This window comes from Cuculus canorus, chromosome 5 (assembly GCF_017976375.1).
Source record: "Cuculus canorus isolate bCucCan1 chromosome 5, bCucCan1.pri, whole genome shotgun sequence".
Classification (NCBI taxonomy): Eukaryota; Metazoa; Chordata; class Aves; order Cuculiformes; family Cuculidae; genus Cuculus; species Cuculus canorus.
The window spans coordinates 42,398,419-42,422,014 of NC_071405.1; the positions used below are offsets into that span (position 1 = coordinate 42,398,419).

Consider the following 23,596-nt stretch of genomic DNA (forward strand, 5'->3'; position numbering starts at 1 on the left):
CTCAGCTTAACCACAAGCGCATAAAGTATCAATAGGAAAAAGCATTGCCAACCCTGCCAGCGATTTTGTGCAGGTGCAAACCACTCACAGGAGCTTCTGGAAGGTCATAGGTGAGCATTAGGTTAAACATAAAGGGTCCTAGAAAAGGCTGTAGGTGACAGATCTCAGCATGACAGTCTAGGTGGGAACAAACTTTCCATAAGCTATTTGAAGTCCACCTCCTCCTGCCCTGCAGGGAAATTCCTTGCAGTGAAAGTCATGCATTTCTCTGGTCCAAAGTAGCTTCTGAAGGCCAGAAGAAACCAGTTGCTCACTAAGCCAGTCTCAAAACTCAAAGCTCACAAGCAGCCTGGGACAAAATTAGGCTGATACAAGACTTCCATCCTGCCACCACACATCTATTTCAGCCCCAGGCCACACTGGCCCTTTGAACTCCAAACACCCTGTCATGCTATATGCCAACTTTCACCTGCCCAAGATGTCTACCTGGCCTCCACCAGCCACAGCTGGCAGCAGAGCTCACCACCCATTGCAGATGCTTTTGTCTTTCCATGGCAAGCAGTATCTCTGCTAAGCTGCCTTGAGCCAAAACACCTTCTTGGTGTTTAATTTTCAGTGTTCATATAAAGCCCTACTTGCTGGGGTGTAAAGATCCTCCTTCCTTTGGAAGGATCCCAAGCTCACATTTTTCCTGAACAGCTTTACATTCAGCTTTTTGTATCAATGAGTTCTGACATCATCACTATAAAACAGAGACTATATTTATAAAGCTTTCACTGGCTAATCTAAGCAGCAGCAGCTAAGCCCAGGTCAGGAAGTTGTGAGTGTTTTGGGGTTGTAATGCAGAGAATTTCAGCATATAAAAAGGCATTGGAAGCACTTCCCACATTTCCCCACTGGTCCCAGTCTGGGGATGTGCTTTTGGCCACCGCAACTCCACTTTTCAAACCTAACATTAGCACGTGGCCTGCATACATACCCACCGTTTCTCCTCTCTATTCGATTTTTAAAAGGCTTCTTCATGAAAAGCAAGAATCTAATAGTTGTAGATTATTAAACCTTCCTCTTGCAATCTATTTATTGGTGCAAAAGGAAGTGCTCATACAATCCTCCCTGTCCAGGAAATATTGACTAAGAATCAAAGGCAAAAAAAGCAAAGAGAATACCAACAGCAGATTATCAGGTTAGGCAGTTTCCTCAGGTTCCTCACTATTTCCCTTACTGCTACAACCAAGAAACTTAGGGCTTACAAAGACAAAAAGCCATTCACTACAGAAGCCACTTATCTGTAGCTATTGTATTTAAAAGCACATGCACAGAACTGAGGATTTGTAGACAACGCAACAGAAGTCATGACGTGCCATTCAGGTGGTGTTCAAAATGGAAGTTTCACAGAAGCATCAATCCACACAGATGGGATTTGGAAAGGACATGATGCTTCAGAGATCAGGAATCTCAGTTTGTTTAAAAAACTTACGTCATACTTTCTGAATATATTCTAAGTAAGATAGGGAAATTCCAGTGCTTCAAGTTTTGGGGTTTGTTTTTTTTTTTTTTCCTTTGAGAAGGGAAATTTCATTTTCTGATTAAGTTCATCTGTCATCTTTAACCAAATTCACAAGCTTAAAGCACAGATATCTTTCTCAGTATTACAATATTCCTTGGAGTCCTCAATAAGCTTTAGACATTTACAGAGATTGGCGAAGTATGCACAGACAGAGGCAGTCACAGCCTCCAACAGCTCAAGCAGGCAAAGCTGGAGGAGAGGAGGCTCACAACTAAGGAAAATTAATGGATCAAGTGATTTGTCCCAGCCTGTAACAGGAGTGGGGTAACAGGATTCACACCCTAGGTTACTGCAAGCCCTGGGTTATCTTTCCCCATCATTAGTTAGGTGGTCTGCTGCTGTTAACAGGCCCCAGAAACACAAACCTTTGTGGAGCACACCGCAGTGTGGTCAGAGTACAGCTCCTCCTCCTCCAGACTGGCGGGGCTTGGGGCCTTCTGGCGTTTTTCTGGTGTTGTTTCTTCTTCTTCATTTCTCCTTCTCTTCTTTTCCTGAGTGCAGAAAATGAATAAGCCAGGATGTGAGGTGGTCAAAGTGTTTGCTATGCAAGAAAAGTGACTTTTCCCTTGTCTCCCAGACTTCCTGCTTTACACTAAACAAACGTGAGCACAGAATGAATGTAAGTTCACATCATCTAATTTTGAAAAGTCCAGGAAAAAGCTCATGTGTCAAATTTTTCAAGTTTAAGGTTCCAAAATTATATGGAAAGACGTTCTTCCATCAGTTAATAAATATTTCTTGCCACTATTAAGATAGAATAATGCGAATTTCCTATTTAGAGTCCACACGGAGAGAGAGTAGCTGCATTTAGGATAAAGGGCCAGAAAGAGTCACACACACAATTCAAATTCAAAAAGCAAACTAGCCTCACCGAGTCAAAATTCATTTACTACAGAAGATATTTACAGCTCAGCCACCTTAAGAGACTTGCACACCACTCATGGAGTGGACAGAGAAGAAACAAGGAGTAAAATTTGGATACTAGTTCTCCCAAAGAGTTACTCACTGCTCACAAAACCACAGAAGAAATAGTAGTACTTTCCTTTTCAGTATTGCAGGGACATGACTAAAGCACCACACGATCTGGGAGCAAACACTACCCTTTCACAAGAGAGCAAAGCTGCCTGCTGTGATCTCAAGGCACCAGCCCCAGGTTATGCCATGACAGCACACCTACACGGGCTCAACACTCTGGCGTAAGCAGCAACGGTGAGCCGAGTTCTTTAAGAGCAACCACCAGTTCCAGCACTACCACCAGCCCTGTGGAGAAGAGAAAAACAGCTCCTGATCTCACCTCTTGCTCAGACCTCTCATCTTCCTCCTGCTCTGGAACCTGTTCTTTCTCTTGGCCCAGGCTCTCTTCCTCCCCAATAACCACATTCTCCTCCTGGATCTCCTCCAGGCTCTCCAGCTGGATCTGCTCCAGTTTGACTTCAGCTTCCCTCACACCACCGTCCTCTTCTTCATATGACTGACGTGGAGACCTAGAGCTGAGGGAAGAGAGGTCAAAGAAGCAAAACATGTTGTTGTTAGCCTGTAGACACCATCAGGTGCTCAGATTTCTAGAAATAAAATTTTCTCACTCCCAAGCCTATAACTTGTTTGGTATCAGGGATCACTGGCCACTTCCATGTTCTCATCCAGTTCCAGACACGCAGATGTAACTGCAGTTACATCACACTCACACAATTTTAATGCCCAAAACAGAGCTCAGCTAAGAGTTGTGGCAGAGTTGAAGGCATCTGTGCCTTTGCAGCCTCACCACAGGCAAGACCTGCAGTAAGACAGAGGATCAGACAGGCCTGAACACCAAGTCCTGGCCTCCACTCAGAACCCAGCCAGAGAGGACACTACCACCATGATGTGGTGCTGGCTCAAACCTATGCTCTGCTACCACCAAATCCTAGGTGAAGCAGCGTGCTCTATGGTCCTGGTGCACAAGGAGGCAGCTGACACTGCTCCTGCAGTTCCCAGCAACAGTTCAGCGTGGAGCATCAATCAGACTTCCTCTGCCTAAACTCACTTTCTATGTTAACAGAGCCTCTTGCTGGTGGAGGATCAAATCAACTACACATGAACTCACTTCCCAAGATCCCCCTTTTCCCTAACTGAAGCTAAACTGCAAGGCAAGGCAGCACAACCACACACATGGGATTATTTTTGTTTGCAAGGCACAGTGTTTTGCAGGCAATGCTGTACCTATAGCCGACTCCAAGCCTCAGTTTTGCCCACTAGAATGAATTACACCTCCTCTCGTGTCACAGCACAGCAAAACAAAGGAGTCTCAAAGCAGCCAGGTCACACCTTGGCTTAGCTTTAAAAAGCTCCATGGCAGGGTTCTTACAAGAGGATTCCTCCAAGTCGCTGAGGTTGCAGAAAAGAGATCCAGGAGTACATTTAAGTACTGAACTTTGCAATGAACTGCAGAAGCAGAGCAGCCCATCCCTTTGGGCACAGAGTTGATGGGAGCACGTAACCTCAGAGCTCTCACTGGCTCACAGTAAAGCACCAAGATGTTATTGCCATCTCACTTTCCCAGGCAAGATGATAGCTTTCTTCTCCCACCCATTTCTTAGAAAATCACCCAGCTTGTGACAGCAAGGCTAGAAAGCTGGCTAGCAGGCAGCTGCCAAAGTGCAAGCTGACTCACCACTTCTGCCTCACCAGCCAGCACCAGAACATGAAAAGAAGTTCAAGCAAGACTTTTCCACCTAACTCCCTACTGGTTGGAAGGCAGCTCATAGTCCAGCCCTTCTTACACACCACAAGAGCAAAACAGCTGATGCATATGCTGGCTCGCTTAGCTTGTTCCAATTGTCCTCCCGCAACGGCACAGTTACCAACAGCAAACGGGCCCTGAAGGCCCAGGTAACCAGTTTTAACCAGAATGCCGGCAATGCCTCCAGCTAAAGGGCAAGCTCATATTAAAAACTGAGACCAGCAGATATGATGTAGTCTATAGGACGCCTTTTGCACCACAGCAGTATGGAAGGCAGTTAGTCCAACACAGCTAGCTCCCACCCTCCTGCATGCAGCCGATTGCATAGACCTCCCTCCGCAAACAGGGGAACCAGAAGAAACAAAATGCAGCTTAACACCAAGGCTCTTAGGGGATGCAAAAGCTAGTTTAACTCCATTCACCAGAGAGCAACTGTCTCCATCCCCTCTTTGATAGCCACCACCCAAATGCCCTTTACATGAGAAACCAGGGTTTGCTCCATATTCAGCTAAGCAGTAGAGAGGGGAACTGAGAAACCCCAGCCACAGCACTGTTGGTCTCAGTGTGGGGCATCCCAGCCAGATGCATAGCCTACCTGTGCTCGTACCACACTCCAACCTTGTCCTTTGAGTGAGGCAGGTGAGCAAGGGTGAAACTGCTGAAAGGACTTTATAGGGGACAGCCACTCACAAAGCAAATCCAGCTTTTACAAAAAGCCCACTCCTAGCAAGCCCACAGGGCCTGAGCTCCTTCAGCTGCCTCTCCCAACCAACCTCCAGCTGAATATCTCAGCTATAGCCACTGCCCTTAAAGCACCACCCCCTCTGATGGGCTTCATCTGCCATGGATGCCATTTCCCCTGCTCAGCACCCTCCTGCCCTGCTACAGAATCAACATAAGCATCACATAAAAACCCAAGGAGCAATTTCTGGAGAGGATAACACAACCTTTCCAGCTAATTCTCTTCTGAAGGCCAAGGAGGGAATAGCAGCAGCCTTTCTCTCTAGAAAAGCACTTTGCATAGGGGGTGGAAAAAAAGGCAGCATGTCAAAAAGCAGATGGGGCTGATTTCTAATTGCTCCCACAGATGTGATGATGAACACCACAGTGAGGTACTTAAGCAATGTTTTGTGGGGTCAGGGCTGCAAAGGTACAGCTTGCAGAATAGTTTAGCTACAGTGTTTAGGAAAAAAATAAGAAAGAAATAAGCTTTATTTATTCATTCAGAAGTAAATATTAGTCTTAGGCATTTTTTCAGTCTTGGAGGTAAAGAAGAGGCTGTATCATCACAAGGACAAAATTTACTATAAAACCAAGCTGCCTAGAGAGCTGAGTCACGAAGTTTGTGTGCAGGTAGGTGGTATCCAGGAGAAGTGGTTACAGCAGGAGTTTGGTTCAGCTAGCAAGGGAAGGATGATAGGAGATGGGAACTATACAGTTGGCACTCAAGCACTTCTCAGCGTTCTTTGCTGGCTATTTCCCCCTCTGTGAAAGAGAAATCAAGCACAAGGTGGGCTGGGGCCATAACACCCACTACGCTGACATGAGCCAGGAAGAAGCAATAACTTAGAACGGCTTTTTAGGCTGGCCTCAATTGTGTTAGAGGCCGTTTCAGTGCCTGCAACAGCTCAGGTGGCTTAAATCTTCTGATGTCACACCTGAAAACCCAGCCATCCTGGCAGGCCACTGCTGCTTGGAGTGCAAAGTTCAATCAAAAAAGCCTTAAAGCCTGGGGCAGTCTCTGAGCCTGGTCCTTCCCACTAGCCCAAAGGGCAGGCAGAGAGCATCTGTCACAGCAGTGCAGGGCCCATCCTGCCCTACTGATGTTCTAGCTTCTAGAACGCATGCTAGTTCTTAGCATGCGTGCTAAGCCTGGGCATGGTCACCCCTCCTCATGGACCGTCCTTTTGCTGGGCACATTACTCACTCCCTCCTTGGTCTAGCTGTGTCCTACCCACCTCTGTTTGCGCTGCTCGAGCTTCTGGGACCAGTCACTGAACCCTTCATCTTCCTCCAGCTCCAAAGTCCCAGATGGCTTAAAGTCATAGCTGAAACACAGCAAGAAGGAAAATTAGGATAGTGAGATACAAAAAAAACCCCAAACCTAGCCTGAAAGAGTCCCAGCCCAATACTTGTCCTTGTCTCTCTCCTGTTATTGCATCTTCTTTCCTCTGACTACTCCCAAATGCCACTTGAAGCCTTAGCCTCTGTTACAGTAAAGACACTTTTGCCACGTGCTTAGGAGCACCCATGTACAAAGGCAGTATCTCTCAGGGCATCACTGCAAGATGGAAAGGAAGAAGGAGCAGCTCTGTGACTCCAGCAGGAGCACCTCGCTGCCTGCCTAGCCTCTGGGGCCACATTCAGGTAAGTAAAAGACAAACAGCACATCAAAAGCAAAACCTCCATGGTTTTCTTCTGCATTGGAGCTGGCCCAAGCTTGTTTGGATCACAAGTATTTTGAACTTGGTTGCTGATTGTCCTGTGCCTGTACACAGCACCATCAAAAAGACAGCAGCAGGAGCCAGCCTGAACAGATTGCTGGTTGAGGAAGGCACGAAGCCCCAAAGATCAGGACACTGGTTCAACTTCTCGGTTGGATCCTTATTTTCCCATACAGTTTTGAGCTAGTCACATGCACTTGCATGACTCTGGCTCCCCACTTATGAATATCCTATTGCTGTATGGAGTCAGCCCTTCCAGGGCACAGCACTGCTGGCATCAGATGCAGGCTGGCCACGCACAGTGATTGTTAGGGTTTTCCTATTTCTTTCCTTGTGTTATCAAGAAGATTTGCCTTCCTGTCAGAGGTTTTGGATGAGCAAGCATTGGCCTGAGGAGATGGCTTCACAGATGTTTTTGAGACACAGGTTGGCCACGTTGCCTGGCAGTGGGAACTCAGATGTGGGACTTACAGATTAGTTTAAGCCTCAGAGATTTAAAACAAATAATAAATGTGAGCGAATCCTTTCTCTGCCTCTCTGGGCTATTAGGAGTTGTTAGGGGATGTTTAGCCTCTTCTAGCTTGAAACACAGGGCATTTCCCTGAGATTCAGGAATACCATATTAAACTGACTGCAGGACCTGAGCATTTATAAAAAAACATGCTTTTGCCAGGCTCACCAGGGATAGTAGCAGGGGTGCACACTGAAAAGAGCTGCTCAGCCACAATTTTGAGCACAGCCCAACTCCTGCCATGCTGCAGCATCCCCTCAGATTGCTAAGCACAATATCGTGTTGGTCTAGGACATCACAGCCCAGGCTGGGTTATTTTCCACTGCGTGTGTAGCAGTAGCTTGTGGATGCCCTAGGACAATGCTCAGGAAATTTGTTGCAGAGCCAGGACAGGACCACAGATCTGAGTCCCAGGTCAGAGCTTCAAGTGAGCTGCAGCACTGATGATGCCCAAGGCAGAATCACTCCAGGATTTGCAGCCCCAGCCACGAAAGTGTGTTCAGGTTATCGAAAAGCTCCAAAGGAGCAAGGGAGACCAGCCAAATGCTGTTTGAAAACTCTTCACTTCCCTGTGACCCTCTGCAAACTCAGCCACAAGGGAAGCACGGAGCTAGCACAGCCTCATCAGCACAACCTTAATTGATGTCCATCCCTGTTGTTCCTGAAACCACATGTGTCTTTTCCACAAACCCATCATTTTGGGGGTTATTCATTTTTATTTTTTTTTTTAATGGGGGAAGGGAGGAGGAGCTTCACTTTGTCCATTTGGTGCAAAGAAATGGCAAAGGTGGGTTTGCACAAATGAGTGACATCTATGGGATAAGTCCCAGCACGGAAAGAGCCAAAGGAAGGAGGGGCCAGTGTTTACACAAGAGAGAGCAAGGCTTTTCAGGAGATTGATAGCCAGGACTGACCCCAGCTGCAAACCCACACGGCTGTCAGCAGCTGCAGAAGAAACATCTTTCCCTGCTGATGCCTGATCCAGCAAGCTGAAGCATTGGGAAGCAGGAAGCAAACTTCCTCATTTTAGGAGTTTCTCTCATCATCACACCCTTTGCAGTTATTTAAACACCCAATTAAATTGGGGCACTGCTAATGGTCCTGTGGGGTCATCAGCATGTCTGTGCCTATGCCCACCGGACCGGATACTGCAAGCTGGGTTACTGGGGCTGCTGCATGCTGCTCTGTGCCTGGGACCACTCCCAGTAAAATCATAGACCAGTGATCTTGTCTGCTGTCTTAAAGACTTATGAGAATTATTTTCTAGCCTCCGTGTTAAGGTGGGGTTTATTAACAGTTATTACTTTCCAGATCCTCTGTTTGCTTTTCAGGCAGACGGCAGTGGGTTTGTCTGCAGAATGCCACCAGGTGTATTTCCACAAAAGATTTTGAAGCTTCTTTGCAATGCTTAAAAACAAAAACAAAACAAAACAAAACAAAACAAAAACAAAAACAAAAAAAAAACCAACCAAACAAAAAAACCCTGCAGACTTGATTAATTTTGAAAATATCTGAGAAAAAAAATGACCTTTTCACAAAAAAAATGCATTTTTACAAATACCTTTTGCTATTTTTCCAGTAAAACGGAACTGTTGCTTCTCTCTGAATCTAAGCCCAAATCCTGCCACCACTTTTCCATGGTATTTAATATACTTAGAAATAAGTTGAACACATAAACAGTAGGAAGATTGGGGTGTTTAAGATAGAGTTTGGCAACTCAGAGTACAGACTGTTTTTTTGTGCACAGCACCTGGGCAGCTGAACTGAGGAGGTTGTGGTGGGATTTTGAGGATGTGACTGGTCATCCTATCCCTTCTCCAGGGGTTCTCTCTCTGACAGCAGATAGCTCAGTATCTACATAAATGCCTCCCGAGCTATTTCCATTCAGGACCTATGCCATTAAAGCATCAAGTTAACCTTAAGCCATGGAGCTGTGAACTGCACCAGCTCAGGAGCTGCTCCATGCTCTGCTGCTAGGGCAGCATTCTCTAAAGGAGAAGCAGGGGCCCTGGCTTGGAAAGGTAACTGCTTGCTCAGCCACCAGTACCAAGATCTACCTGCGGTAGCACGTCACGTCTTCAGGAATATGTCTGTCTTCACATATATCAGGAATTTCCATTAGTTTCAGCATAGTATGATTCACAAGCTGAAATTTAACCAGGCACTAGAATCTCTGGTGATGGGGATCCCCCGCCTGAGCTCAGCCTTACCCAAGCTATCCTACTCCCCCAAACCACCCCAAGCAAGAGATACCCACTTCATGGATGCAGGAGAGTTTTGCTGCAAGGAGAGAGTGTTATCACTGAAGGACTTATGCACAGATATTTCTTACTGGTTTTCCTGTGCCAGACCCGCACTTTCCGAGCAGGAGCCAATGCCATTCAAGCTCTCTTCTGCCTGGGACCTCAGCTGCTTCTCCCGCTCCCGCCGCCGCCGCTCTCTTGCCGCCTCTTCCTCATCTTCCACACTCCACTGTGCTGTGAGCCTGCCAAGACAGAGGAAAGTTCATCCTTAACATCTTTGAACAGCACCTGCAAAACCTGAAGATACCTGCCTCTAAGGTGCAGGGGAGAGTTCACACCACAAGTGGTGGTCCTCAAAGTGGCATCCTTGCCTCCATTGTCATGGTTTTGCAGCAGGACTGACTGATGTGCAAGGACATATGGACTGGGAGAGAGTTGGAGAAGAGTCTTTCCCCCTCCTCAAGGAAGATGTGGTGCATATCCCCCTACTCCCAGACAAGCCACCTTCCCACAGGCTAGAAGCCCACTGGGGAGCACCATTCCCTGCAGAGCAGCGTTGCACCCCAGGAGGTGTTTGCAAAGAGTCTTGAAGTGCTGCAAGAAATCCCACACTTCCATCTCAAGCTCTGGCCCAGGGAGGGTGAGTATCCTTAAGCAACTGAGCTGCTCCTGCCTAATTAGGAGCAGAGGGAACAGCCGCAGAAGGTGGTGGCTGTCTCCTGCTCTGCCCTGCCAAGCTTCCTTCGTCCCCTTCAGAGAAGAAAAACCTGCCCTGGCTTCTTCCGGACATCTCAGCTGCTGGATATTAACACCTCTGTCAGCAGAGAGGTCTCTCACATCCCTCAGGAAGTGATAAGGCAGCTGCCACATTCCTCTTCCAGCGATAACGCCAGTCTCTGCATGGGATTGGATCCTGCTCCACTGCTGGATGCACCAGCCAGGATGAAGGCAGACAGGGACACGCCGCGGTGTCAGGGTCACTACTAACCCAAAGGGCCTGGAATGGCAGACAGAGCAAGGCAGGTTCCTGACTCGTGGTTCCTGAGGCTAATGCCAGGGCAGCAGCTCGAGTAGATGCTCCCTCACCCCACTCACCTCCATTTTGGCCAGGTCCAGAGCAGAGCATAATGGCTGTTTAGCTTTGCGTTCACAAGCCTGTTCACAGAAATGATCTTGTGCAAGGCACTCACATGGGAGTTAGGAAAAGCAATCCCCTGCCAGCAGCAGGACCCAGCCTGACCTCTGTCTCCCCACCCCATCCAGGTATCCCCCAAGAATTGTAGTCCCTATAGGATGAACCTGCACAGTAGGAGCTGCTGTGTGACATCAGTTCAGACTAGGGCAAAGAACTTGTGCAATGGAAAAGGAAAAAATACCAAAAATGCCTTAGTTGAGATTTGTCTCAGCTCAGTTTGAGTGAATGCGGGGAAGGTTCCATCTGACTCCAGCACTGCCACTCTGCCAGCCTGCCCCACTTTGCCCACAGCCTAGACTATGAGCTATGCAAGAAGGCCTCACTTCACCAACGCCACCACTAAGATATTGTTTTCATTTGAAGTTCAGGACAGATCCCTGCCTCCCCCAGCAATGGAAAGAAAAAAAAAATATGGGATTGAGACATTTTGTTCAACAAAAATTTGGGTCTTCTGATTACACAATGAACCTTGTCTGCCTTTCCAGGGGAGACTCACTCAGAGCCTATTTTACTCTGTGGCACCACCAGAACTGCCAAGCTTAGCCCTGGTAGCATACTTTTGTGGACTGGTCCCACTGCCACTGTGGCAGGAAGCTAAGAGTGACCCCACATTCCTGCCCTGCCAAACTCCCATCTCCTTTGAGACAGCAGAGCTCAGATGAGGAGTCAAATGGAGACAGGTCATCCATCCCTACCAAGCCCATGGTGGAGCAGGGAATGACGCAGGTCCCAGAGTTGGCCAAAAGACCATTCTGTCACCTTCTAATAATTACTGCCCACCTTATTCTTGGTGGGGTCTTTTTGCAAGCAGCAAATTCAGCCGCATTTTCCCCTTCTTCCCCCTCATCACTCCTTGCCACTTTGCTCTCCATGGGGAAAAAGAACGACCCAGACCAGAGCCTGGGCTCCCTTCCCTACTCATCCCACACTCCTATTTATTGTTTTCTCCCAAGTTCCCATAGAAACTCTTGTCTGTGGGCCTGGCAGGAAGCCACTGTGTTGTTGTGGAGGTTTTTTAATATATAAATGAAGTCATTCATTAAACTCTGCCATGATCTCCCTCTCTTGTTCAACAGTTCCAGATCGTTTCAGATTCAGGAAGGCTCTTAACCCCCACTTGCCCAGATTGCCCCAGTTATGAGAAGCAAGGTCCACATCTATGCCAGAACAAATTAGATTTTGATTGAATTCCTTCCCCAGCTCCTCCAGTTCCTCAGGAGGCCACTGCAGAGGCAGCACTGCACCAAGCCTCCAGCTTGGCTGGGGTACCCCCCTGGAAGAGGGTCCCCTCCAGACTATGCAAGCTTGCCACAGTGCAAGAGTAACACTGGTTGGCAGCCCTCTCCCTTTCCCAGCTGGATGTGACTAACACTCTCCCCATGACCTCATCGGCTCGCTATTCTGTCCCTGCATCCACCGAATGCACTGAGGAAGAGCTGGGGGCAATGGTTTTGGGGAGAAGGATTTTTCTCAAAAGCAGGTAAGTATCTTTCTCAGTTTCCTTCACTGCAGAGTTGCTGCCTTGACATTGCCCACTGCTACACTGGGATGTGGCTCAGACACACTGAGTATTGTGGTGGGGCTGTGATGCTGGGATACCTGCTCCTCTCTGGAATAAGGGCTGAGGATAAAGTCCCCACCGGGCCCTCACTCATCCTGGGTTCAGAAATACCACTGCCCTCCAGAAAACACCTAAAATCAGTTTATTAGTGGATTCTGAGCTCTTGCTTATGTTCAAACAGGCTGGCAGCAGAGCAAGGTTTAATAAGCAATTCTTTGGGGTTCAGTAGTCACACTGCCAAGCAGAGGGAAAAGGGCAATTCCTTTTCAACTGACCTAGCAGCACAAATATTTGTCTTCAGAGAAAAACATACAAAAAAAACCCTCAAACAAATGAGAAACTAAACTTTGCCGAAGTCCTTGTGTTTGAGTCAGCTACAAGAGTTTGTTGGGCTGCAAACCAATGTGCCATTCCAATTTGGACAACCCTAGTGTGAGGAGGGGTCAGCTGGTAAATTGTCTTTCAAAGCAAGGAAGGTGGAAAGATTTAATTTCCGAATGGTTCCATCTTCTAAGAAGTGGCCATGGTCTCCCATTTGCTCTAATTACTCACAATCACATTCAGTAACTCAGTGTGCTCAGCCCACAGCAGTAATGCACAACCATCTTTCCCATTTCTAGAAATAATTAGCTGGTACTTCAGGATGGGGTTGATACTGTGTACCTCTGCCTTTAGCTCCCACCAGCACTTTCCCAGGTCAGTCCCAGGCTGGGGAAGTTTTGGGAAGAAGCAGGGTCATAGCTGCTGATGGGACTGAGAGCTCCCCATTTCATTTCACCCAGCATGGGACAGGGAAATGAGAAGCAAGAAGACTTGAAGCTTGAAGACTTCCAAGTTAAGCTACAGCATGCTTCTCCTGCATCCAGCCATCTGCCTAGACAGAGGGATTTTCCTGAAAGGTGAAAGGAAATTCACCCCCTCACACAAACATCACGGGAACTGGAGAAGGAAGAGAAGATGGAGAGACTACTTTGCTGCCCTGGCAGCCAGAAGCCCATGGGCTGAGTTGTCCCTCTTACGCAGTCCCTACATCTCTGCCATCAGCTTTTGGAGACCTTGGTCTGGGATGAAATGCTCTTTGTGGAAGGTGCTCCTCTCTTCCCAAGCAGATCCTGCAAGTGCAGTGAAGGGCTGAGGGCACCTCAGTTCAGCTTTCGCCATGGAGTCAAAGCTTGCCAAGCATCTGGGATGCTCAGACTTCTGCTCTGACCAGGGCCAGCTGCTCATATTAGATCCAGCTCTTGACTTCACCTCCCTCTGGACTTCCAGCCAGGGGAGGGTTTTATTTCTCTTTACCCTACAAAACACCTCCTCCACCCGCAGAACAACAATACAGGCTGTGCCATTCTACATGGCCATGAACGCCCACTTCATAGAACCCAGCATTGCTGGGAAGGTCATGTTTCCTTTGGGCAATTCCTCACCAGCACTTGAGGAGATTACAACATACAGGCGAGGGAAATTTCTGGCACCAGATGAGCTGCATTTAAGGGAAATGCTGCAGACTCGAGGAGTCTTTTGCATGGCCAATGGCTCAAAGGAAGCTTTGCTGGCCCAAACCCAACCTTCAGCACTAAAGCTAATTCCAGAAAGGAAAATTAAATGCCTTCCAGAGGCTTTGGCCTTTGCAGACCTGTACCAGAAACCCAGGAACCCTCTATCAGTGCATTGGACATTCCCATCTCCTGAGCTCACCAGGGTATTGGACCAGGATGGTGTTGACTTTGGTCACAGCACGCAGTGAGTAGCTGCCCCCTCAGAGCCAGGGTTCAAGGAAGAAGATTTGAGAATGGGGTTTAGGAGGAGCCATGCACAACACGTAGCATGGTGTTTCCCAGAGAGCACACAGCCCATTAACCCGCAGCAAATCCTATTGCCATCAAGGGTATAGCTCTCATCACCTGTGAAAGCAACAGCGTCTACCACCTCTGAAAATATCAGCCATAAGGGACGGGGGTGCATGAACTAGAGAAGAACTGGGAACAGTGCACTGCATCTCCCAGCAGTCATCCCACTGACCTCTCTGTTAGGTTAGGGGAAAGGGAGGTGCCAGAAACCTGTGTGAAGGACCTTCTCTTCCCACATAATCCATCACAGCCTTATGCCAGATCCAACATAGGTGCCCTGCTGCCCATTAGAGATATCCCTCAGCACACTCAGGGTAATACTCTCTCACTGCCTTCAAGCAACCAGCCACTAAAGCTGGCTAAGCAACGTAAACCACCTAGGACTGTCAACAAGTTCATCCTGCTGCTGAGCAGAGTTGCCAGGCTTTATTTGACATTGCATTTATCACCCATTTATAAAGGGCCCAGACATGACTGGCAAAGGTACAGAGATGAGCAGTCCACCCCATCGTACAAAACAGAAGAGGACATCCTCAAAAGGCTAGAATGGAGCAACTCTCTCACCTGCATGACCTTCCACCAACAAATGAATCACTTATTAATATCTTTTAAATGGCATATAACAGATCTGTGTGACCAAGTCAAGTAGGCTAAAATAGCCAGATAATGCCTCTGTTCACATCATTCGTGACAACTGGCATCAGGCCACCACAGAAGTCATGGCTGAGGATATTTGTATGCAGCGCATGGTCATGCTGCCATGGCTCAGTTTCATTCCATCCCTGCAAACCGTATATGCCCTGACTCAAAGCAGTGTCCCAGAAATGCCTCACACGACAGGCACCAATGTTAGGCAACACAGTTCAGCATCTCAGCCCTTTCCACAGATCCCTCTAAGACTTTGGTTTACCTCCACACATCAAGACACCTTTAGAAACCTGTCCCTAAGCTCAAAGGCTTGTCTAAGGTCACTGCAAAGATAGGAAGATGTAGAGAATGGAGCAGAAGTCCAGCTGGCATCCAACCCCCTAATTACCACTCCACCAAGGAGCTGCTACTGAATGCCAGCAAATACGGCTGTTGACACCAGGGACACAGACTGGCCATCAGCGAGTCAGATGGCATGCAGCAGTTAGGCTTCTTGATGGGTGGGTTTGTGTGACTTAGGAATACTGTGTGATTGATAGCAAAGACTAGGTAACCATCCCACTGAATAAGGAAGGGGATGTAGATAGTGGTACAATACAGGAAGATGGGAAAAGAAAATCAAAAATTATGTTACAGCTTGGAATTTATTGCAACCTCGTCTCAGGGGAGATGGTTATCCTAGCTCTGAAAGATCAGCTTGTCATTTAAAGGCAGCCAAAGATGCTGCAAAAGTCTCTCCCTCCCATACATTCATGTAATTCCTCAGCTGCATTTCTCCGTTCAGAATTTGAACAAGAGGGGGGCAGGGAGGGGAAGAAAAAAATGTGTATATATGCTTCACCCTCAGCCCTTTTCTCATACCAAGCTTTCCCACCCCACTAATAGCCGCGCCATCTCAGCCACGTCTCCCTGTTCCTCCTTTAAATTCCAGCTTGCCTTCAAGTTGCTAACAGCAGGGTGGAGCTGCTTCACATCCAGGGATGGTCACACAGTCTGATCTCATCGACCCACTGGAGCTGGGGGGTATAGAAAGGCTTCACACACAGGGCAATAAGGACTCCTCAAGGTATCTGAACAGAATATGATACAGCCCAAACTTCCATCAAGTAGAAGTAGAATAAAAAATAGCTGCATGGCAGAGACCTATCTCCTCCTTAAAAATAAAATTAACTCTTCTTTTTTAAATCAGTCTTGGGTTTTCTCCACAAAAGCACATCCTACTTCTGCCCAAAGAAGGATGTGGAGATATGCAGCCATGCAGCCACACGTGCTAGGTATAGGACTCTGCCTGGTTTAGGCTCCGTTAAATTCCCTGCAAAGACTGACCTGGCACTGCAGTGTGATGGGCAGGGAAAGCCCCGACCTGGCAATTTACAACTTCCACAAGCAAAACAAGAGATATTTGAGAAAGCTGGTGGCAAATGGCAGGAGCAGACCTTGGAGGAGGGACATGGGCAGGGCTGGTCCTTCAGCACAAGCCTCATCTGTCCTCTCCTGCAGGAGAGTGGCACCAGAAAGGCACAGGTCAAGGTCTGCATGTCCAGATGCTCTGAGCGATGCACAGGCCATTCACAGAGGCAGAAGGCAGCCCATGGAAACAACTGCTTCTTTTTATTATTACTGGTTTTAACCATGGCAGACAGGATCCCAATGAATCCCTTGCAAGATGACGGATTGCACCCCCAGGACCATGGGTCTTTAGTACACAGATAGGCCAGTGCGGTAATGTATTAACATCACCAGTCAGGAATTTGGAGAGAGGGGGAGGAAAGGGCTGGAGTTCTGAGTCCTCCCAGCACTCTACGGTACTCAGTAGGTGTGAGAAATCGGTGCCGCATATGACCTCAAACCATGGCCCTTTCTCACAGTCTCTCCATCTCAGCCCTAAGGTTCAAGAAATCAAGAGGTTTTTTACTAAAGAGCAGGAAGTCTGGTCTCTGTTTCTGCAAGGGAGAAGCACACCAGAGTAGAAAATAAGACTTGTCAGAGAGGTTCAGACTGGCTTGCCCAACTTTTGTATTTTATTTTTCCCATCTCCGAGGGAAGCAAGCCTCTGTTGCCCCTCTGCCTTGGCGACAGTCAGACAGCATCCTTCTTGATAAACTCGGGGTGGAAAACAAGTTGAAGCCTAGGGAGGTGAGTAACAGCCTCACCCCTGCTTCAAGACTTGAATTAAGGGTGAGATTCATACCAAGCATGCTGCTTTTTATAACACTACTGGCTTGGCCGTGAGTCCTTCATTTTGCAGCCCTCAGGGTGACACAGTCCCCCAACCCCTGCAGCCCCCAGCAACAGTAAGGGAGTTTGCTACTTGAGCACTCCCCGAGAACTGGTGGGAGGTAAAAGGGAGGCCGTGGGAATGTGCTGCTCTGCTCCCTGGGAAAGTTGAGGCTCTCTTCATTTATGGCCATTGCTGATGAGTTGTGCTGCAACAGGAATTGGAGTCAGCAGCAAGTCCTCGGTCCCTGCTACGCTAAGGCAGCGTGTCTCCATGAGAAAAGTTTTTGCCCCAAAACACAGACTGCAACTCCCATGCAACTGAACGACTGAAGTTATACCAATGGTGGGAGAAGGAAAAAGAAAAAATAAAGAGTCTAAAAGCTGAAAATTTGTTTTCACGCACCATCCCAGCTACAAAGCCTCAGATGCCAGCATCACCATCCAGTGCCCTTTCCAGCTGAACCATGCTCAGACACATATGGTGGTCCTTCTCCAGCTCACCAAAGGATGTGGATAACCTGCAGCTGCAAAGGACTCAGAGACTCACTGCAGCTCCCCATAATTTCAATGGGTTCAAGCCCTAAATATCCTGCTGCTTGAGAGCAGGTAGAAGTCTGGGATGAGCCAGGCTAAAAGCAAACAAAACCCATCAGCTGGCTTCTGGGAAAAGTCAATGGTAGGTGGAGTGCTCCCACTGAAAAAAGCCCCAGGGCTAGGAAAATCAGCAAATGGATCCATAAAGTACTCAGAGGGGGCAGATGAGCCATTGCCACTGGAGAGATAAGAATAAGCTGCCTTCTTTGGGGTGAAAGCAGTGGGCAGAGATCCCACAAGGCATTCAGGGATGGGATGCCTGCCACAGACCAGTTTGCTCCCTTACCCCCAACTCTGCTCCACAGTTCAGCTGGTCCTTCCTGGCTTGCAAATGCAGTGACATTGCACTGCAAGCAGCTGGCATCACTGTGCTGGGATGTGGGAAGCACCTGGGCATGCCCTGCTGGTGCTGGGCAATCACTCTGGCCCAAAGCTCCCTCCAGCAGCTCCTCCTCACCGACAGCATTTGGTTGCCTCTTCCTTCCCATCCACTGTCCACCGGTGGGTCTCACAAAGGTGTCCATCAGCTCTGCCCTGGCCCCAGTAATGGGACAGAGAGGGATAAGAAAAAGGCCAATAATAAAAACACTAAAATAGGGAGGATTCAGGAAGGGGAGCACTGTGGTGCGTAAGAAAAGAATGAACTGCACTGCTGAAGGCCTGGTTCCTCATGTTCCACCACTAGGAGCCAGTTCATTCCTGCACATTCATTTTCCTTGTTTCCCTCTAAAGAGCTGCCCCACTTCATGGCAAGCTTTCCTGACCCCCACCTTGTACCTATCTACAACCTAAGGAAGTGGAGTTAAGAGATGCTGCAATAGCCCTTGGAGGCTGTAACCACTACCTCCCAGGAAACACATCATGCCCAGACCATACCCTGGCACCAACCACCTCTCCAAAAACTTCCTGCCCCTTTAAAGTACCATCCAGCCCTCCCAGGCACTTCAAGCTTCTTGTTCCCAGCTCAGTGCTCAGGAGGTCAAAACAGAAATATTGGAGTAGCATATTCCCTGCTGAGACACATCCTGGCAAGCTTCAGGAAACATTGCATGCAGACGGAAAGGAAGGCATCCCACAGAGGTGAGCAAAGCCCCCAGATCCCCATTAAATTAAATATTACATTCATTACATACACCACAGTTCAAGGAGTTTGGGGAATTTTAAAGCTACCCCTAATGCTGTGGGACTCTGAGCATCACCAGGGTGTTGCTCAATGATGCAACAGCACATTGCAGGGAGAAAGAAGGAGCCGTGCAACTACCTTGTGGGCACCAGGATCACCAGTGCTGGCATCAGCTAGAGATGGAAAGCACCTCATCGTGTATGGCATGCCAAAACACAGGGCATGCAAGCATGATTTCACATCTCATGTTTTGGCTTCCGTGTTAATGACTCCACAGAAGATAAAGACGCAAAAGTCCCACTCTACAGAGGAAACAATTAGGTTTATCACCCAATCTAACTTTCTGACTCATTTTCTTCCTCTGAGCATTTTCATCCTCAAGATTCAGTGCCTCTTCCCTGCAGTATTATTTGCACTTCTAACTGTTATTATAGACACTTTTTTACCTCTTGCCTGTGCAGCAGCCATGCTCTGGAGTCCCTGCTCTGGGCCAGGTCCCCTATCGCGCTAGGAGGTGTGCAAGCAGTGTGCAAGAAAACTATCCTTTCTCCCCAAGCACAGATCACAGCTCACCTCATAGTAACACCTGGGATTCACCCACAGGCTGGATAAAAACCAAACCAGCTGAGACAAGAGTGCAGCTCTTCTAAAGCACATCCATTCATACTTACACTTCACCCCACAGCTGCACACCCCAGGCAGGCACCAAGAGTCAGGCTATGAGGAGGTGACTACAGCAAGCCACTGCAGCACTTAAGGGGAGTGGTGTCCACCGAGAGCCCTGATAATCCAGTTTCAAGGAGTGGCACAGCTGATTTACAGAGAGTCTGATTTGTAGGTTAATTAAACGGCCATATTCTTTTGTGAAACACTCCAGGCTCGATAGAGGGAGAGTAAAATTCCAGCAGGAGCAGATAACGAACTGAATGAATCAACATGACAGGCAATGGATCCCTATCTTATTTATAGGAATTCATTAGAAGGATAAGGAACAAAGAGATCACAATAACAACATAAAGCAGCTCATGTTTGGAGAGGACCTCTAAAAAATACAGTCTTGCAGGCATATAAGGGATCACTACAAAGGGAGAAATCTTTCCCCAGGGATATCTCAACAACAGGAGTGCCTGGGCATGTAGGGCAAAGGAGGGGAGGTAGATAACCCTGTAATTGCCCATTCTTCCCTATGCCTTTCTCAGGTAATTACTCAGCCACTCATGCTCTCCAGTCAGACTTAAACCACATGCTCATGCAAAGGCACTGATGTCCCACTGCTGGCAGCCAGTGCGGAACAAGGAAGGCTAATCTTTCCAGCCCTCTTCCAGGCTGGGAAAAGATGAAAGGATGTTTCTCGGAGTGCTGACTCAGCACTTCAGCCTGTGGTACCTCTGACATGGCCCACTGCTCTCAAGCACACCAACCCACCCTGAAGCCTGGCATGTGCTGAAACTCTTGGCACGGTTCATAGAGAAGCCATTTCACACAAATTAGGCTCCTGGGACCAATGCTGGGGAGATGGCAGCCAGACACTCCTGCTTTACACAAGGGCATGATCCACTTCGTCTGAAAGGCTGGGGTTTCGTCTCAAGCACAAGTCCAGATGCTTAAGCATTGGGACTCAACTCAAACTCAAAATCCACAAGATTTTCACACTGATTTCAGCTCAGGATTCCTTAACCCAGCTGTAGGACAGCCTGGCAAGCAGTTCCTTTGGCTGAGTGATGCTCAGAAAAGGTAATTTGCTAGTTACCCCTGCTGATGCTCTGTAGCAGGAAAGGTTGGGTAAATCTTGCATCACACTGAAATTCCAGGTGCTTGCGAACACAGCTCTGAGGAGCCATTTTTACCCTTGTCCTGTAGGTCACCAGTGCACCTGGACACAATAGAAGCACTTACGACATAGGCAGTGTAACCACTCTACGTGTAGCCACCTTGGGACAGATAAAAGAAGACCACAATGAAAATCTTGGCAGCAATGAATCTTCAAGCCAGAAGCCTCAAGCTGTTCACCAACTGAAGGAGCTTATGCCTACACCCAGGCTAGCAGGGCTTGCAGGGGTAGCCTCATGGCTGGGCTTAGGAAAGAAATTGCTCTAAGAGAAAATACAACTGTGACTCCTGTGAGCATTAGTAAGGCTTCTTTGGGTGTAAACTATGGATGAAATCCCATCTTTCACATCTCACCTCCCTCCTTGTCTGTACACAGGACTGGAAAACATAGCCACGAAGCCCAGCCTCTGCCAGATTAAATGTAATAACCATGCTCAGGATAAATGTAATCCTAGAATTCCTCTGGCAAAAGCCTCCGTGAGTCTCTAGGGCACCAAAAGTTCCTTATCCACAGCAGAAGGAACTTGGAGACATGAAGACACCATTAAAAACAGTAGAACACCTCTGGCTTGGTCTGTACCAAGAACAGCTCTTTAGACACCCATTTTCTGTGTATGAGGCACAAAGCCTCCAGCTCCATCTAGCATCCTGCAAAATAATGCCATGCAGCTGTGTGCAGGTGACTCCCACCCCAGTTCATTTGCTTGGCCCTCCCCAGTACCATCTGACCCCAAATCTGAGTCTATCTCTGCTTGCTGCACACCAACATGGAGATTTCTGTACCCCTTGTAAGCCCCTGACCAAGCCCTGTTCTGAAACAGGGTTTGGTAACCAAGATGCCAGTCGCGTTGGGCTGAGACCAGGTAAAGAGCGCAATGGGCCAAATAGATGAACAAAGAGGAGTCATCTCCTCCTGCCCACTTTCCAACTCAGGAGCCTATGCAAACAGTGGGAGCTTTTCTGCTGACTCCCCTGGGTCCAAAACAGACCCTGGGAGAAGGTGGGAGGGACTGGAAGGTTGTTGGTGCCAGCTTCCCTTCCAAGGCAAGAAACTCATTCAAGGGCTGAGGTTTAGAGGCTGCATTACCAGACAGGGAAATCCCACACTGACTAGAAAACATCTGCCCAAACAACCCCCATGCCTCACCTCGACATCTTTCACCTCCCAGCTGGAGCACCATGAGCACTGACAGCACAAGGGTGCCCAAGATGCAGGATGGGAGTCCAGCACTGCCTAATTCTACCCATCACCCATTCAGCTGCTCAATTAAATATAAAAAGATGAGGCTTGAGTCTCTTCTGCCCAGTCAGAAGCATTAGAATGCCTTCTTTGCCTCAGTCTTTAATAGTAAGGGAAGTTGTTTCCTCTGTGTACAAACCCAGGAGTGAGAGGAGCAGAATGAAGCTCCCATGATCCAAGAGGAGGCGGTTAGAGACTTGCTTGCCCAGCTAGACTCCCACAAGTCTATGGGGCTGAATAGGATCCACCCAAGAGTATTGAAGGAGCTTTCCAAACCCCTTTCCATCGTCTTCCAGCAGTCCTGGCTGACTGGGGAAGTTCCACTGGATTGGAGGCTGGCTGATGTTGTGCCCATCTACAAGAAGGGTTGCAGGGAGGATCCAGGGAACTACAGGCCTGTCAGTCTGACTTCAATGCGAGGGAAAGTCATGGAACAGGTGATCTTGAGTGCTATCATGAAGCACATGCAAGAGAACCGGGTGATCAGGCCCGGTCAACTCAGGTTCACGAAAGGCAGGTCTTGCCAAACTAACCTGATCACCTTCTATGACAAAATGACTCGACTACTAGATGGGGGAAAGGCTGTGGATGTAGTCTTCTTGGACTTCAGCAAAACCTTTGACACAGTTTCTCACAGCATTCTGCTTCAGAAACTGTCAGCCTCTGGCCTGGATGGGCGCACACTCTCCTGGGTTGAAAACTGGTTGGATGGCCGGGCCCAGAGACTGGTGGTAAATGAAGTTAATTCCAGCTGCAGGCCAGTGACAAGTGGGGTTCCTCAGGGCTCGGTACTGGGTCCAGCCCGGTTCAATGTCTTTATCAATGACCTGGATGAAGGTATTGAGTGCACCCTTAGCAAGTTTGCAGATGACACTAAGCTGGGTGGAAGCGTGGATCTGCTGGAGGGTAGGGAGGCTCTGCAAAGGGATCTGAACAGGCTGGACCGCTGGGCCGAGACCAATGGCAAGAGGTTTAACAAGGTGGAATGCCAGGTCCTGCACTTGGGGCACAACAACCCTATGCAGTGCTGCAGACTAGGGTAAGAGCAGCTAGAAAGCTGCCTGGAGGAGAAGAACAAGTTGGTCGACAGCCGACTGAACATGAGCCAGCAGTGTGCCCAGGTGGCCAAGAAGGCCAATGGCATCTTGGCTTGTATCAGAAATGGTGTGACCAGCAGGTCCAGGGAGGTGATTCTCTCTCTGTACTTGGCACTGGTGAGACTGCATCTCAAATGCTGTGTTCAGTTCTGGGCCCCTCACCACAAGAAGGATGTTGAGGCTCTGGAGCGTGTCCAGAGAAGAGCAACGAAGCTGGTGAGGGGGCTGGAGAACAAGTCTTATGAGGAGCGGCTGAGAGAGCTGGGGTTGTTTAGCCTGGAGAAGAGGAGGCTGAGGGGAGACCTTATTGCTCTCTACAACTACCTGAAAGGAGGTTGTGGAGAGGAGAGAGCTGGCCTCTTCTCCCAAGTGACAGGGGACAGGACAAGAGGGAATGTTCAGGCTCTGCCAGGGCAGGTTCAGGCTGGACATCAGGAAAGAGTTTTTCATGGAAAGGGTCATTGGGCACTGGAACAGGCTGCCCAGGGAGGTGGTTGAGTCACCTTCCCTGGAGGTGTTTAAAGGACCAGGTGGATGAGGTGCTGAGGGGCATGGTTTAGGGATTGTTAGGAATGGTTGGACTCGATAATCCAGTGGGTCCTTTCCAACCTAGTGATTCTATGATTCTATGAGCACAGCACAGAATAAGCTTCCCCAGCATCGGCAGCCAGAGGAGGGTCCCAGAGACCCATTGGTGAAAACAGCGTTTCCAGCTCCCACAAAAAAGCTGTATTTCCAGCTTCTAGGGAAAAGCAGA

At 48.4% G+C, this 23,596-nt stretch overlaps 1 protein-coding gene across 2 annotated transcripts in view; it reads right to left on the reverse strand.

The window, feature by feature from the left end:
• Nucleotides 1–23,596, reverse strand: part of LSP1 (lymphocyte specific protein 1) — a 53,202-nt gene that overhangs the window by 16,308 nt on the left and 13,298 nt on the right. For both annotated transcript variants that reach the window (XM_054067841.1, XM_054067842.1), the window contains exons 2-5: nucleotides 9,574–9,726; nucleotides 6,245–6,334; nucleotides 2,862–3,057; nucleotides 1,933–2,058 (exon numbers count right to left, since the gene is read on the reverse strand). In XM_054067841.1, the coding sequence (XP_053923816.1) occupies nucleotides 1,933–2,058; nucleotides 2,862–3,057; nucleotides 6,245–6,334; nucleotides 9,574–9,726 (565 nt within the window). The remainder of the gene's footprint in view (nucleotides 1–1,932; nucleotides 2,059–2,861; nucleotides 3,058–6,244; nucleotides 6,335–9,573; nucleotides 9,727–23,596) is intronic.